At 33.7% G+C, this 16,602-nt stretch overlaps 2 protein-coding genes across 19 annotated transcripts in view; both read right to left on the bottom strand.

Moving 5' to 3' along the window:
- LOC134234055 (adenylate cyclase type 9-like) overlaps positions 1-10,103 on the bottom strand; it is a 29,926-nt gene extending 19,823 nt beyond the window's left edge. Inside the window, exon 1 of the mRNA XM_062716099.1 lies at positions 7,905-10,103. Within this exon, the coding sequence (XP_062572083.1) occupies positions 7,905-9,381 (1,477 nt within the window). The 5' untranslated portion in view covers positions 9,382-10,103. The remainder of the gene's footprint in view (positions 1-7,904) is intronic.
- A 2,102-nt stretch (positions 10,104-12,205) lies between these two features.
- The window catches only part of LOC134234058 (C-Jun-amino-terminal kinase-interacting protein 4-like), a 34,028-nt gene continuing 29,631 nt past the window's right edge, over positions 12,206-16,602 (bottom strand). For all 18 annotated transcript variants that reach the window (XM_062716104.1, XM_062716113.1, XM_062716109.1 and 15 more), the window contains 2 exons: positions 13,881-14,024; positions 12,206-13,672 (listed from right to left, as the gene is read on the bottom strand). In XM_062716104.1, coding sequence (XP_062572088.1) covers positions 13,569-13,672; positions 13,881-14,024 — 248 coding nt within the window. In that variant the 3' untranslated portion in view covers positions 12,206-13,568. The remainder of the gene's footprint in view (positions 13,673-13,880; positions 14,025-16,602) is intronic.

The following is a 16,602-nucleotide window of genomic DNA, read 5'->3' as shown; positions in this document are numbered from 1 at the left end:
ATAAAGAAAATTGATTTTCTTTAAAAAAAGAAAAGAAAAAAAAATATATAGAAAAAACTAATTATGCCCTTATTAAAGTATAATGAATCAATTTATACTCATTTTTTGTCTTAGTACATCGCAACAATACATTTCAAATGGACAGCTGAATTAGGCTAAATGCTACAAGACAAATCGAGCCAATACATATAATCCCTATTAACCGCCCTTGCCCCTATAAACTCCCCCTCCCCCCGATCTTGTTCAATTGTTAGGAAATAAGGACCCCCTGTGCAGTGATTTAAATCATTTAGAATTGTATAAAAAGTCAGCCAAAATTTGAAAAAAAGTGAAAATAAAACTTGTCTATTATTACATTTCTTGGTGGAAAATGAATCATTTAGCATAATTTGGGTGTATTATCTCCACTAAAAGCAAAGTTAGACATTATTTTAGTGGTTCTTTGTATTTATTTCTTTTTTTCAAAAGATTTCTTTAAGTTAAAATCAGGGTTCGACACTAACGCTAGCCCGCTGGCCCGGGACAACTGAATACTGTGGTCGGGCTACCAAACATGTCTTTAAACTTGCCCTGCAGGTCTACAGTAAATTATACCAATTACTCACTAAGAGCAAGAAAATAATTAAAATTTACACAAAATATATCTGATAATTGTTAAATTTATTTTCAAAAATGTCTTATTATCGTAATTATTATTTTTGTAAGTCAAAATGTAAATATCAAAGGTGATTCGAAATACCCTAAATGATTTTAAATACGGAATTTAGAAAAAAAATGTCATAGGTACAATCATAGAGTGACATATAATTTTTACCCAAAATATAGCCGGAATGCAAGATTTGCATCTCTATTTTCAAAATTTCCCGGGGGAGGCCCCCCGTACCCCCACCAGCAGGAGGGGGAAACCCCCTCCCGCACCTGCCCCCCTCGTTGCTTCGTAACTCGGCCACCAGCCTTTGGCTGTTGGACAAGTAATACATGAACAGGGCTAGTAGAAATTAGAAATGGCTAGCCCTGCTGACAACTATGGTTTTAAAGTTAGTGTCGATCCCTGAAAATATGACATTAAATATTATAAAGAGAATACCAAAATTACCGCCCCCTTTTCACAATTTTCTTTGCGCCTGGGGGCAGTTAATGGGGATCATACGGTAATATACCTATGTGACCTACACATAAACTTGCAGACTGGGTAAAGCACCGTTTTTCATGAAAGTACTGACAGTGTATAATTATACTGTTCTTATTCACATAAACCAGACTCTAATCCTATTACCTGCATCTTCTGACAAAGGTTGTAAATTCTGCCATTCTATAATAAACCCCTTTCTGTACATTAGATCCTAAATGATTTCCTGTGCAGTTACCATAACAGTACTTACCCTTATAGTGTCCATGCTCCCAGAAGCCCCCCCCCCCCTTCATTTGTGATTTCTGATATAAAAATAAGAATTCCCCCTCGTCATACAGCTTAAACATATTCATAATAAACATCTTCACCATGTGTAAAATGACCCTCTCAATTCAATTGTCGACATGATCTCTGTACCTAAAGAATGACAATGAGTCTGAAGGAAGAAAAACCTTCCTATATTGTCTTCCGAAATATATACATGTACATAAAAAACTCTTGTTGGACATTAGTGTTTCAAAACTTCAGATGCCATTTATTGATAGCCACTTCTAATATTTTTTTCTACAGAAGCCGCAAATGTCATTTCATTCATATGACATTCATTACAAATCAATGTCATTAAATTAACAAGACTTTAAATAAATTCAATGCATATTCAAATATTTTCTTTAAATTTTTAAATGCCTGGACATATATGTAAATGTAGCTAAAGTAATTCAAAAGACTTTTGATATTCTATGAATTAAGTTAAAATTTAAATGATATATTTTACATTTGGACAAAATGTTAAAGTAAAATGAAAGAAACAAACATGTTTTGGCACCTAGCTTCCGTATTCCTAATTCTAAGAACAGAAATCCATTCCACCAACTCCCCATTAAAAAACAAAACATGAATTACTCTTGATAACAAATATTCTTCACATTAAATACTGATAAACTTTGCTCTTTCAAGTCTGCAATACAGTTTTGTAAAGTGTACTTTATATAAATTTTTCAAGCGGTGGATCCATAGATATAATATATTGGAGATATGCATCTCTGTGAAGTCAATTTTTAGGCTACTAAGGTATTTTGTTTTATTTTTTAAAAAGACTATATTTGAAATATCATTTTTGAAAGAAGGTTGTTGAAATGTAAAGGAAAAAATCTCTTATTAGAAAGTATAGTCATTAATTTCAGTAACAAATCTGCAGAGTTAACCACACTGACTAAAAAAGAATTTTGATTCATTTGAATGGTATATGCCAGCAAATCGGGTTCAGTTTTAAACATTAAAAAGAATGATAATTGAAAAAAAAAAAAAACTATATTTAATTTGAAAGTACAGGTTTATTCCAGTTTTTTAATGATATGTTTATTTTGAGAAAGATGCAGTCTGTTTGCATTTCGATATTTTGACATGTGATATCAAATGAACTATGTGAAAACTGATTAAATACATGTATGAATAAATATGTTTCACAAAATTCACATATATTAAGGTAATAAAATGGGGATTAGTCTCGTTCAACCAGACGCTCGGCTGTCTCCGTGAACTCCGACCAGCAGAGAGTCTGGTAATTATCTTGTTTTCATTTTAAAAATCCTTTTTGTAAGCAAACGTTATATACGTTTCTTCTGCTTGATTGTTACTTTATATTATTAAACTGGTCATTAATTAGGGAGAATTGCATAAATGAGGGCATAATATCATCAATTTACAATGGCAAAAGGGCACAGCTAGGCACAAACAATATGGATAGTTTTTTTTTGCATGCATGGGGTCTATATTAATATTAAAATATGTTCCTTAAAAAATATTTATTTTCATTAAATATTCATTTTTATTTGTTATTTTACTTATTTTTATTGATTTACTGAAAAATTATGTAATGTTATGAAGGGGGATAATGTTGTTAGAGTGGATACAAGCCTACATAGAAGCTACTCCAGTGGCAAAATGCATCTCGATAAAGACTTATTTTTATGTACACTTCTTCACAAATCAATATTTGAATGAATAAGTGTTGCTATTTAAAGCCATTCAAGTGCCACTGAAAGATTTAACGTCCAATTTAAAATAAAATTACTTGATGTGAATAGAGGATTTTCTTCCATTTCACTATCTGGGCACTTGTCAATCATGCTGATAAAAATGTTTTTCATAAACAAATTCCTTGAATGCACATGAAGATTTTGATATTTGTGTTCATTCCTAAGAAAGTCTTTATTGTTTATATAATTTGAGATTTGCCCCTTTAATAAGACTTGTTCTTTTGACTTGAAAAGGCCGGATATGAACTTTCAAATTTTAATGTCACCCAAAACTTATTTTTAATGTTTCTTAAACCTGTATGAAAAATATATAGTTAATTACTTGTTGTGGTTGTAAGAAAGGATTAAAAGTTCACTGATAATTGATATCCTGGTAATGTACTGCGAGATACTGTAATTAATCTAATTTAAAAACAAATTCAACTAATTTAAATATAAAATACAAGATCTGCAAGAATGAGCATTTCTTGCTCTCCAAAACAGAAGACCGGAATCATTGAGGAGGAACTTAAATTGTTACTTGATTTTATTACTATATTGTATAAGTGATCAGTACCAATATTGGAAAAACTAATTACCAGTCACCCTATCATATGCCTGTGATTATATGCTCTATTTCAAATATATTTTATCAGATTCCACACATTAAATACAAAGCAATGTACATGTAAATCTCTGTAATGCAGTGTATAAAATATACATGTATGAACTTTTAACCAGCTTACAAAAACTGAAAGAGTACAACAAAGCATAACTGTGTGGGTACTCAATGGTGTAAAATAATCTATATTGAATTACCCCCCCCCCCCCCCCCTGCTCCCCATTGAAAGGCGAACTTGTCTTCAAATTACATTGTACATTCCATGTTGATACATTTAATTCCCTGTTTGTAATTTATGGAGGCAGTTTCTGCTATCCTTTATTTATATTTCCTAAATGTCCCACACTGAGTACACTCATTAGCTGAGTTTCTATTCCACCTCAATCAGATCTTGTAGCCTGTAGACTCGTTCTTGTCTGGGATACCAGGGTTCATGACTCCCCTGCAGCTTTATAAATCAACACTGTTGTACAGAAAAATGCCAACTGAATAAGCAGTTCTAAGTCATGGCTGAACTTCATTCTTGTTCCTCAATAAATTATCTCCATGGCATTTTTTTCAGTAAATATTATTTTTAGCAAAATGAAACAGAAAACCGTGGTCTAAAATATGATAATTACCTTTCAATTTCAGTTGCTGAAAATGTCTGTGATAAAAGATGCCTCAACATGTTCAAAGTAACATTCCAACTTTTAAATTAAAATAAAATCCTCTAAGATTGAAATATTCTACCATTTCCTTTCTATTCCTTATGTTTCTTTTTTTTTTAAACTTCAAAGTTTCGCCAAAAAAATGACAAAATGAAAAGTAGAAAAATATGCATTTACAGTCAAACCTCATTATCCCAAATTTGATGGGATCAAAGTATTTAGTATATCAAGGGTAATAAATTAAAGAATCAGTAGTCTGGACTTCCAATCATTTGGACATACCAATGTTATTTGAGATTTCAGTGTCTGAAATACCAAAGTTCAACTGTACAGTTATGGAACCCCTACTTAGTGCTTTTGTACAGTACTATGAATAACAAATATAGGTTGACTCATATTCTTCAATATTGAATTTAAAATTGAATTAATTTCCCATCATACCTTAATTGAGACCATTTTTCACTATCCGAAACTTGGACTTAATTATATTCAAAATAAAGGCTCGTTTCCTTGGTGGATTTAGAGGGGAGCCCAGAGGGCCCCCCCCCCCTTTGTGTCCAAAATATACATAGGAGTTACTTAATTAAATTTTTTGTGTGTGGCTTTGGGCCCCTTAACCCTGACCAACAGCTGGTTACCCCCCTCCTTTTCAAGATTCCTGGATCTGTCACTGTGTTTTTCCTTATACAAGACTGCCATTATGCAAATTTGAGTTAACCCTTTTTCAGAAAATGTTAAATTTTATTGACTGTCTCGTAAGCTGCTGCAGAATTTCTCTTCATTGAGCTCAATCACCCTGATCACCAATATTCATGAGAAATGTGAATTTAGATCCAGTCCTACATGGGAAATTACACTAACTGAGAATCAATGGTTCCATGGGTAACTCTGGCTAACATTTTAAATCAATATACATTACTTGTTAACCTGAAATCTTTTGTTGTCTACAGGCTAATACACAGTTCTACCGGTTTTGATCTACTTAGTAATGCTATCATAAGACTCAGATATTTAAAAGTGCAATGACACAAAGAAATATTTTCTCAACCATAATCCCTTAGATTTTTTAAGATTCTTTTATTTTTCAGTGATACTCGATGAATATTGCTGATCATTGCCAATAACAGTTAATTAAGAGCTCAGGGTAACAAATGAAAGTTTATCAAACCACTTTAAATGAAAACATTGCACTATTTTTGTTCATAATAATTTCTGTAATAACTATTTAAATATAACTGCCTTGCAGTAACGGTAACCTGAACAAGCAATGTTCCAGAGAATACGAGAGTTGACCATGGCAACAACATGTATAACAATCTATTTCTTTTGTATCCATGCAGTTCTTGTATATCAATACAGTGATGTCCTGACAAAATCTATTTCTCCCACAAGCTGTGACCATCAATGAACAGACCAGGACCCCAGAACCAGTCTCTTCCCTGCTGACATCTCTGTTCAATGAATTGTATGCTAATAATGGATGTTTCAGAGTCAAGTTCAATGAAAGTGTTCAATTACACATCCATCAAGACTGCCTTATAAATCAATCTACTCAGTCCTGCACAGCTCACCTGACAAATTTTTAAAACTTGTAAAATACAGGATTTATCCAGAATTTTAAGTTGAAATTGTGGTACATGTAATATTTTGACCAAGCTCTTAAACTGAACAAAAACAAGAAACAACTAATAGTTAGAACATTATTTTTGCTGCTGTTGATTTTTTGCATTTCAAAGTCAAAGAAGTTAAATAGTGTTTTTCCCAAGATACAAATGTGTTCAAAAAACATGAATTAAACTTTTGATGTCTATCTATATATGTTTACATATTTATGAACCTTAGTGCCAATACAATCAAAACAATGTGCATTTAAAAAGTTCAAAATCCTATCCAAAATATGGTACCTTGAAGGAATGGAACATTCTTACAAATCACCGACATGCCTAAGCATGGCTAAGTGTGGGAGAATGTTTCTTTTTAACAGCCAGGAACTTGTCTAAGAACATGATAAATCATTTTAGCTTTGTATTCTTTGTTATAAATGTCACTGAGATATGAAACACTTTGCGACTATTAAGAAACTCAATATATGTAAACTGCACTTTAATTTAACTAAGTAAATTGCATTTCAATCCTGATGAATATCTCTGACACTATAGGAATTGTTGGGTTAACACTGACCTTTGGTCCATGAGATTATTTAATCTATTTCTCATTATCTTCAAAAAGATATATATATATATATGCTCCAGAATCTTGAAGTAATCCACAATACGGGCTACCCCTGTGTTCCATGAAAGGCCAAACCGGAATTTAAATTGGCTGTCTTTCAAAAACAATTTCTCAGAATTTTATCTTGACTGAGCAGTGCAAAATTACTAATTACTGTTTGAGAACTGAGTAGTTTTCAAGGTTTAAAGTCGTGCTACATATTCATATGAAATACTTCATCATTACATGTAATGCCATTCTCCTTACAAGGTGATGACAGCCAACTAAAATAATCACAAACATAAACATTTATCCCTATCCAATACCACTGTAGCAGATGACAATGATAATTGATTTTCAAATGCAACCCCCATATACCATACTGTATACTATTACATATCTACAGGACACAAAACGAATCAGTGTGATGTATTTATAGTGTCTAACCCTAGAGTTAATGAGTACTAACGTGTTATAGTACTTAGGTGAGCCAAAATGGTTCAATTTGAAGCTTTCTGTTACAATATAGATATTGCAAGTGTAATGACTTGTTAATTATAAAAATAAGCAATCCCAATGTACATGGAGTCAGACAAAAAAATCCCAATGTACAACAGACAGAAAAAACAACCCCAGTAATGGCCAGTATACAGATAGATGACAGCCAGTCAACAGCAATCCTAATGTACAGACAATCAGACAAAAGGAAGCCCAATATAAACAGACAGTTAGACAAAGGAAATCTCAATGTACAACAAACAACAAAAGCAAGCCCAATATACAGACAGTCACTAAACAGCAATCCCAATGTACAGACAGACAGACTAAGCAATCCCAATGTACAGACAGACAGTCTAAGCAATCCCAATGTACAGACAGACAGACTAAGCAATCCCAATGTACAGACAGACAGACTAAGCAATCCCAATGTACAGACAGACAAATCAATCCCAATGTACACAGGCAGATAAAAGTAATCCCAATGTACAGACAGACAAACACTATCCCAATGTACAGACAGACAGACAAAAGCAATTCCATTGTATAGACAGACAGACAAAAGCAATTCCAGTGTACAGACAGACAATCAGATCAATGCCATCCAACTGTATTTATTTTGACCATGTTGACTCATACACATATGAATGACTTTACAAAAATGAACCAATTTTAGTTAGTTTTTTATTAATTTTTTTTTTTTTGCACATCCAATCAGATGGATCTATTCATTAGGTACAAAATGTTGTGAAGTATAAATATTATATACTAACCTTGAACATCTGGTCCTTCCTCGACATCGTAATCTTCTTTGTTAAGAAAGCTCAGTGAGGCTTCTGAAATGTGGACTTTTCCAGGCAAGCCACTGGACTCCATAGTATTGGCTAAAGTTACATCGTTGGACCACACGTCAAATTTGAATCTCTGTCTACCAACAATCCCACAGAGCACGGTGCCAGTGTGGACGCCCACCCTCATGTTCACAGATTCATTGTTGTCTCTATCAAACTCTTTGATGGCGATGATCATACCCAGCCCCATGTCCACACAACACTTAGCGTGGTCCTCCCTGGACTGGGGGCACCCCGACACACAGTAGTAACAGTCGCCAAGTGTGCTGATTTTTTCACACCCTGAATTAGTACATAGAGTATCAAATCTACCAAATAAGTCATTCAATAAACCTACTAAGTGTGCTGCAGTTTTGTTGGAGCTCATTTTGGTAAAGCCTACAATGTCTGCAAACAGTATACTAACATTATCCATGGTATTCATGTTAAAGGGGCGAAATATAATTTCTCCTTTGACATTTTTGGACTTTGAATTACGCTTTTTGGATCTGGAGTCCTCGTCTGGATTTTGTTCTTTGTCTTGCCGTGATGCCATTACCTCCTGGGCTACTGACGGAGGCATAAGGGAGTGGATCATTTTCTCCTTTATCCTCTTCTCATTCTTTAGCTCTCTCTGAGCAAGCACAGACTGACCAATTTTCCAGAACGTACTCCTCTGACCAACTTGAGACATTATGAAGATATGGATACCCATAACATGGACACACAGGTGCAACAGTGCTTTCCCAACTATGATTATTGGTTGCTGCATGTAATCATTTCTAACTGCAACTAACACTTCATAAAATATGGAATGTGTGACTCCAAGTCCTATGGACATAAATAGGGGCATTGGTATCACAGTGTACATCATAAATAAGACTTCAATTGAGGCTGCAAAAGTCCCTACAGTAGAAACTAGCGAGTTACTGTACAAAAACTGGGCTAGAATCCCCCCACACAACAAAACCGATAGCAATATAGAGGTCAGGAGATAAAATCTTTTGTAGAATTTGGTAAATGTGAAGCCTAGAATTAATGCTATTAGACACAGGAAAACCACACTTCCTATCAGAAATTCCAACCAAAGTACATCCTGTCTTATTCCAAAGAAAACACTCCAAGCCAGGCAAGACACTAAAATGATGCACAAGATTGCACGAAATCTTCGGCGCGTCTGGGGAAATGACTTCTCCCACTGTTCTCGTTCTAAAATGGGTGAGTCAAATTTTGGATTCCACCAGCTACCTGAAGCTCTTTCAAAGAGAATAGGCCACTTTACACAAGTCTGTTTGTCAGACGACTCATTCAGTTCATTTTCCTCCCCATCTAGATCAACACACACAGTCTTGGGGTCAATTGTGTCCATGGTGGTAAGATACAGGTTATCCCCTCTCTTTGTATTCCCGTTACTTGCCATTTTTATCTAGAATTCCAGAAAATGTACCGTAAACACTTCCTACCAAATGTTCTATAGCAGGTGCCCGCTGCGATCCATTTTTATTTCACTGCTCGTCGAGAAATGCACAGTCCATGTACATTACCTTACAGTCCACGTAAATGTACATATCAAAAGCGACGAGCTTTCACATGTCGCAGATATAATCCGCATCATGAATTATTGTCCAACACCTTCCTACAATAATATATTTGCCTATCTTTTCCGTGTTGTTGGCTCAGCGGCGCTACGAGTTATGTCGATGAATGAGATCGAGTGTGTGTGTTTACCGAGAGTTCGTTGAATTCTAAGAAGCCGGTGTTTGAAAGCCATTAATAATTAATCCAAACTACCTGTGTATACACTGAAACTCTTAATACCACTCGCCAAGACTTGTATAAATAAACGTTTTTCATCTGCTTGGGGTCATGTAGAGTTGTCTCAGCATATCAAAGCGGAACAAGGTCACAATGGGGACGGACTCGATTTTTAAATCAATGTGCACGAAGCTATATTTTTCCACAGTGGGCGCACTCGATTGTGACGAGTAGCGAAACTAAGAAAAATGCTTTGAGAATTCGAATGTGATTCAACCAAGGCGCTTATGCATAGCCTGGTTTACGAAAGTAATCTTGCGCAGAGAACCTCCCACTGAAATAAATTTTGTTGCTATAAATAAATTCTTGTTCTAAATTTAACAACCCGATGTGGATTTTGACCCCTTTGTCCGTTATGCCTCAGAGACCTATGCGGTGCTTGTTCTGGTTAAGCTCACCTTACTAGCATTTAACAGTTTAATGTGTGGACAACTTCAATCGTTATGCTACATCATTTTATTGTTTTTTTTTTTATTTTTTTTAAATTAATAACTACATTATGTAAATTTACAGAGACTTTAACTTGGAGGTGGGGGGGGGGGGGGGGTAAAGGAGTAAATTGGTGGTTGTTGAAATCCACTACATTAATTTTTTTAATACCCCCTGCCACATAAAGAAAATGCATTGTAGATTTCTATTTTCAACCCTTTAGCAAATATCAATAGCTACAGAACTGTAGCATGTTTTATATTAATAATTTGTAGAGACTAAATCTATCATAATTAAATACAACTGAAAATGAATACTAGTATGGTGAATTTCACTCATATATGTATTGATATATTTGAAAACTTTTTTATGTCTCCATAATCAAAGATTCAGGGGTAAATAGTTGTTGCCCTGTCTGTCTGTATGTCCAGCTGTCCGTTAACATTGCCCATAACTTTCGAATGGGTGGGGCTTATATGGCTTTCATATTTCACTGGTGTATTTCTTGTGATGAGACCTTTCTTCGGATACCACCAAATTTAACCTCTTGATCTTGAACTTGGAGTTTGACTCACTTTTACAAAAAAAAAACAAAACCCAAATTTAAACTTGGTGGTCATAACTTTTGAACAGTTGGTGCTAGGCCTTTCATATTTCATATGCATACCGGTATATCATTATGACAAGACCTTTCAATGGGTATAAATATTTTCAACCTTGACCTTATAGTTTCACCCACTTTTTAAAAACTTTAACCTTAATCACAACGTTTATACAGTTACTGCTAAATGGTTTTCATACTTCATTTAAGCTGCCATATGGGAGTATCAGTGTTTTACAAGCACATTCTTTGAAAATTATTTCACAAGTGTATTCCTTGTGCCAAGGCCCTCCTTATAAACCAACAATTTTAACCCCTGACCTTGGAGATTGATATACTTTTGAAAAACTTTACCTTGGCAATAACTATTGAATACACGTAGTTTGTGCCAAGACTTTAATATTTCACATGTATTTCTTATGACAAGGCCCCCCGAGTACCGTTAATTTGACCATTTGACCTCGATCTTGCAGATTTACCCACATTAAAAAAACTTTAACTTTAGGTGTAACTTTTGCTTACATGGTTATTAGTGCCTAAGCTTTATCAAGTATATTCATTGAGACAAGTCTTTTCTTGGGTAACACCATTTTTCATCTCTTGACCTCGCAGTTTGATTTGCATTTGATAAACTTTAACCTTAGCCAAAAAAGCTGCCATCTGGGGACATCAGTGTTTCAAAAACACATCTTGTCTCAAAAAATTATGCCCCATTTTGCATTATCCACAATGCATAAAATACTGTCATTTTTAAATATCTGCTTAAGGACATACGCAACATACCTTGCCTACTGATAACTTTTCAAGATATTCTTAATTTAAGATTATAGTGCCATCAGATGTTCATAGACAAAATATCAACATGCATTACCAGGGGTTTTTGGAATATATATAACTATGAAAACGTTTGCATTATTCAAAGAAAAATATATAAAAATTACAAAACATAAATTCCAGATGTTTTTTTCCATAAAAAATTGTTTTAGAAGAGGTGTACAAATCCATATATAGACTTTAAAAGTATTGCACACAGGTCCTTCATTTAGTGGAACTCTTTAACTCCAGGGAAGAACCCAATAATGTTCAAACTACGTTGCATATGACCTTAAGGAAAGTTGTCTTCAACTACTGCCAAGTTATCTTTAACTATAGCCTTCTTAATTCGACTACAGCCGAATTAAACTAAAACATTGCCCTTAAAGTGTCTGACTAAAATGTACTGTTCTTACATGTAAAAGGAATGAATATGCTGCTGCATAATAATTCAGATGTATAAATAGAATCATGAACCTGCATGTCATTAAGGAAATATGCATACTAAAATTACATGTTGTACCATAGTTTGTGTAAAAAATAACCAACCTCGATATCTTTTTCTTGACATAAAAAAACATAAGAATGAAATTGCAGCTTTATTCATGATTATCATAAATCAAGCTCAGTATCTTTAACATGCATGGACAACATACACACAATAATAGTCCTTCTCCTCAATAATATCGCTTCTTTACAGGAGAAATACACATTATTTACTGTAGCTCAATTCACTTAATTTAGGCTTAACATTTCTAAAAGAAACTTCAACAATAAGAGCAACATGATCATACCAAAATTTGGTTTTATCAGTTTTCAAGTCTAAATTAAGAAAAAAAAAGAAACTGCCCAAAATAAAGAGACATACACATTTAGAAATAATACAGACTTCTTTGACAGAGTTATCTGACCTTAAATCCTGAAGAAAAAAAAACTGACATTGTTAGATTTTCTACCAAATATTTTTATATGTTGTTCTCATTTTTTTCTGGTTGCTTTATACATTTGTAAGAAGGGGATCTTCGACTTAAAAAATAAAATACTTCAGAGGTACTTGTACTTGAAAAAATAAGGGAGATAAAACCTATACATTAATATTTGGATATTACATCTGTGTCAACTAAACTTTAAACACTTCCTTGGTTTCATAAAAACATACTTGTTCTGTCATTGTGTAAAATGTACACTGAATAACAAATAAAAAATGATTTAATTGGAAAACAATACATCAAGCTTACATTAAACTGAATGTGTCTGAGGTCCTTAAAACATTGTTGATGTTAAAATAAAGGCTTATACAAACATCTTCCCCATTTTGAAAACTTCTATTTTTATTCTGGCTATGTTTTCTGTAGAACCAAATAATAAATAAACATGTAACACTAAAAACTAGCTATGAATAAAATTTGAAATATCAACAGGATAGATATTGCACATAATGAAGATAAGGATTGAACTAAATATGAAATAAACAGAAATGCCATATATACTAACACATCCTCCCTCGAAATCCTCCCACTGTTAGGAGGATAAATATTTATATACACTAACACATCTTTCCTTTAGTTCCTCTCACTGTAGTGTTAGATGGATAAATAATTCAAGAACAAAATTACATTTGTTTCTCCATTAAACAATGCCACCATGTGAAACAAAACTATTGAGTACAACAGAGATCATTGCTTTTGATGCACATTTATACATAGTTTCATATGACCTTATCAGGAAGATAATATTACATATTTTGATAATATAAAGGTCATCTGCAGGAGAAAATTATTCCCCCTTTGTACAAGCATATGAGCTGAAGCCTGATACACAAAGTGGTAATGTATGCATACAGAGTGCATATGTAATATATAGACAAGTGTCTGGTATCTCCCCCAGGGTTCCCTACAGTGGTTCCTTTATCTGACACCTCCTCCATCCTGTATGGTTCCCTGTGGTGGTTACTTGGTTTGGGCCACCTCCCACACGATCAGATGGCTCTTGTCCCCCTTGCTGAGGGACAACTTCTTCTCCTCCTCCTCTGGATTATCATCATCCCCATCACCTGCAGCAGAATGGGGAGAATTACAAATAGTTGACAACAGTATACTAATTAAACGAGTACATTATAATAATCCTTAATATATATTAATCATAAAAAAATAATGTAAATCCTGTGAAAATACTGAAGATATGAGGTAATCTTGAAGGAAATATGTTAATACTAGGATGAAGCTTAAGATGTACTTGTTTTTAATCACTGTTAACCTGACCTATTCTGAAGTCTACGTATCCCTCTCCTCCTGACAGGATCAGCCGAGAGCTGCTGTCCTCCGTAGGAACAGCCTCGTGTCGAGATTTGTTGTCATCTCCCTCCTCACTCACTGTAGCTGCACTTAGTCCTTTCCTAGGAGACCCTACAACACACACATTGTGAGCATATAAACAACTGAGACCCATTGCAGAAAAAATATTATTCAAAATAAGCTAAAATTCTAGTCAGACACCAGAAAACTCTCAACTAATACAGACACTATTTCTATCAAATTATGTATCATACCTTTCAACATTAATAGTGACTTCGATGTATCTGATTAGATTTCTAGAAATCATCATGCATCAAAGAACCTCACATTATCATTGTCTATCAGAAAATGATTCCTATGCTGCTCTTCATCAAGTTATGCGAATTCAATGTTAAATTCACATGATTTATAAAGAAGAAAGAGATGCTATGAATTTTTTTTAACATCTCCATCACAAATCACCTATGTTTTGGGTAAAAAATAATGAAATATATTGCGAAGCATTTTGAATCTCGGTGCCATGTCACTTAAGGAAGAATTTATACCCTCGAAGACAGAAATTGGACATTTGTTTTTGTTCAATTATCTCTGTGCCCACATTCTAATTGAATTGACATTTATCATCTTCAGACAACTTATCAAATTTCTCATCTCACTCTTTCATCTTCTCCTGACATTTGAGTCATTGGATTTTAATCTTAGAAGTCAGTGTCTCCCAGTGATACTATATTTATCCTGGTTTTAAAACCAAATACTAAAGGTCGGCTAAAAGACTGAAAATATTCAAATGAATCCAACTTTATTCTTTTGCTGAGGAAGTCTAGCTCATCTCAATCAGAGAAAGTTACACTTGGATTTGGTTCCCAACCATAACATTTGGATCAATTGATTGCATTAAGATATATTTTTGTAGTTATTCAATTCATACAATCTTCAGTCAATAATTCCATAACTTAATCATTCAACACAAGTCTTCCTCAAGTCCCATTTGTTGGTTTATTCCTAGTGACTACACACATAAATGCTACTCTCAGTGCATTCACAAAGTTATCTTCATTCTAACTATCAGTATATTCTACTATCCATTTTCTTGATCTTCAAGTGTCCAAGAAAAAAAACCTTCTCAATATCTGTGCTTTGATACTGTATACAGGGTTATTTTTGACCCACTTTATTTTCACCCTTTCAATCTTGCCAACAATTTTGTCCCATCTTAAATTCGCCCAGTCACACTTTTGTTTAAAAATAATACTGTATTCTTTGAATTCACCCCGTTTTAAATTTGCCCAACCGAGGTTAGGGCGAAAGGGGCAAAAATAAAATGGGGGCGAAAATTTCCTTGTATACAGTAGATATTTTGCAGTGATTTTTTTGCCTGTGAATCAGAACATAATGATCTCTCTGATTTTTTTCAGGTACATTTCCATTCTCCTTAATTTTTAATACCCATTGTACAGTGGTTTGGGGAAGACAGCAGACATATCAGGATGAATGAAAGGTCCTGACCTGTATGCACACCAATATTTGAAAAGTTGCTTTTAGTAAATTCATGGTTATAACTGATGCCAAATGATTTGTAATCCACATCTTTAATTTATATTGGTTTACAATGTAAACAGGTCTGCAACAACGCAAAATAAAACATTTTTCAAAAAAAATTTATATAATTTTACGCAAGACTGCATTGATCTTTCAGAACTGAGTAAATTTTTTTAGTTCACTTATTGAATAAAAGGAAAACATTCTGACAAAGCCATGCACCTGTTTTGGTGTCTTCTTTTGTGGTAATAGGCTTTTCTTTGAATCAGACAATATCAATTAAATTAATTCCATTAAGAAGATTGGAAAGGACTGATGTAAAAAAAAAACTGGCGAAACTTTTCAAATGAATCAGCTGCAGACTTTAAAATAAGATGCAAAATCATCATTTTTAGTCTGTATGTTCTTGGAATCCATATACAGAGAAAACATTGTCTGACAAAAATTGAAACATCATGTTTGCATAATAATGATCTTATGATGAATTTTTCCATCGTGAAATCATTCTCTATCCAGAGTTATCTTCTGCTACGCTCACAACACCTCTGTCAACGCTCATTGTACAAGATTCTTGTACAAATTTTAAATAGCGAAGATTCGAAATTTAAATATAATTAATTATTATAAATATTGATAAAGATGATAATTCATTATTTATTTTACATCTATAATCATTCAGAACAACTTATTTTCTACGATTTTAGGGATTTATTTTTCGGAGTGAAAATAAAAATCTTAATTAAAAAATCCTTTTAAGGTGTAACAAATTAAAATAAATAATGTTTTTCGATAAGAAATATAATTACACACAATTATAATTACAACTTTTAATCAAAAATAATTTTTCCAAGAATCTTGTATAACAAGTGTTGACAGAGGTGTATGTGGGAGAGAAGCAGGAACGACAACTCTGGATAGAGAATGATTGTGAAATGTCAGTACTACACTTAAACAAGAGGCCCATGGGCCACATCGCTCACCTGAGAAGCTTTGACCATTCTGTTCTTTACCAGATTTCCCCTTGTAATACATTATGTATCCCCACCCTACCCCACTGATCATAATTAAGACATTTTGAAATCAACTACCCCAGGATCCTTCCATGTGCAAATAAGTTTCAGCTTTTCTGGCCCAGTGGTTCTTGAGAAGA

This window comes from Saccostrea cucullata, unplaced genomic scaffold (assembly GCF_032062105.1).
Source record: "Saccostrea cucullata isolate Sc308-1 unplaced genomic scaffold, CSIRO_AGI_Scuc_v1 ctg221, whole genome shotgun sequence".
NCBI classification, from domain to species: domain Eukaryota; kingdom Metazoa; phylum Mollusca; class Bivalvia; order Ostreida; family Ostreidae; genus Saccostrea; species Saccostrea cuccullata.
This window is presented reverse-complemented; position numbering and strand designations above follow the sequence as displayed.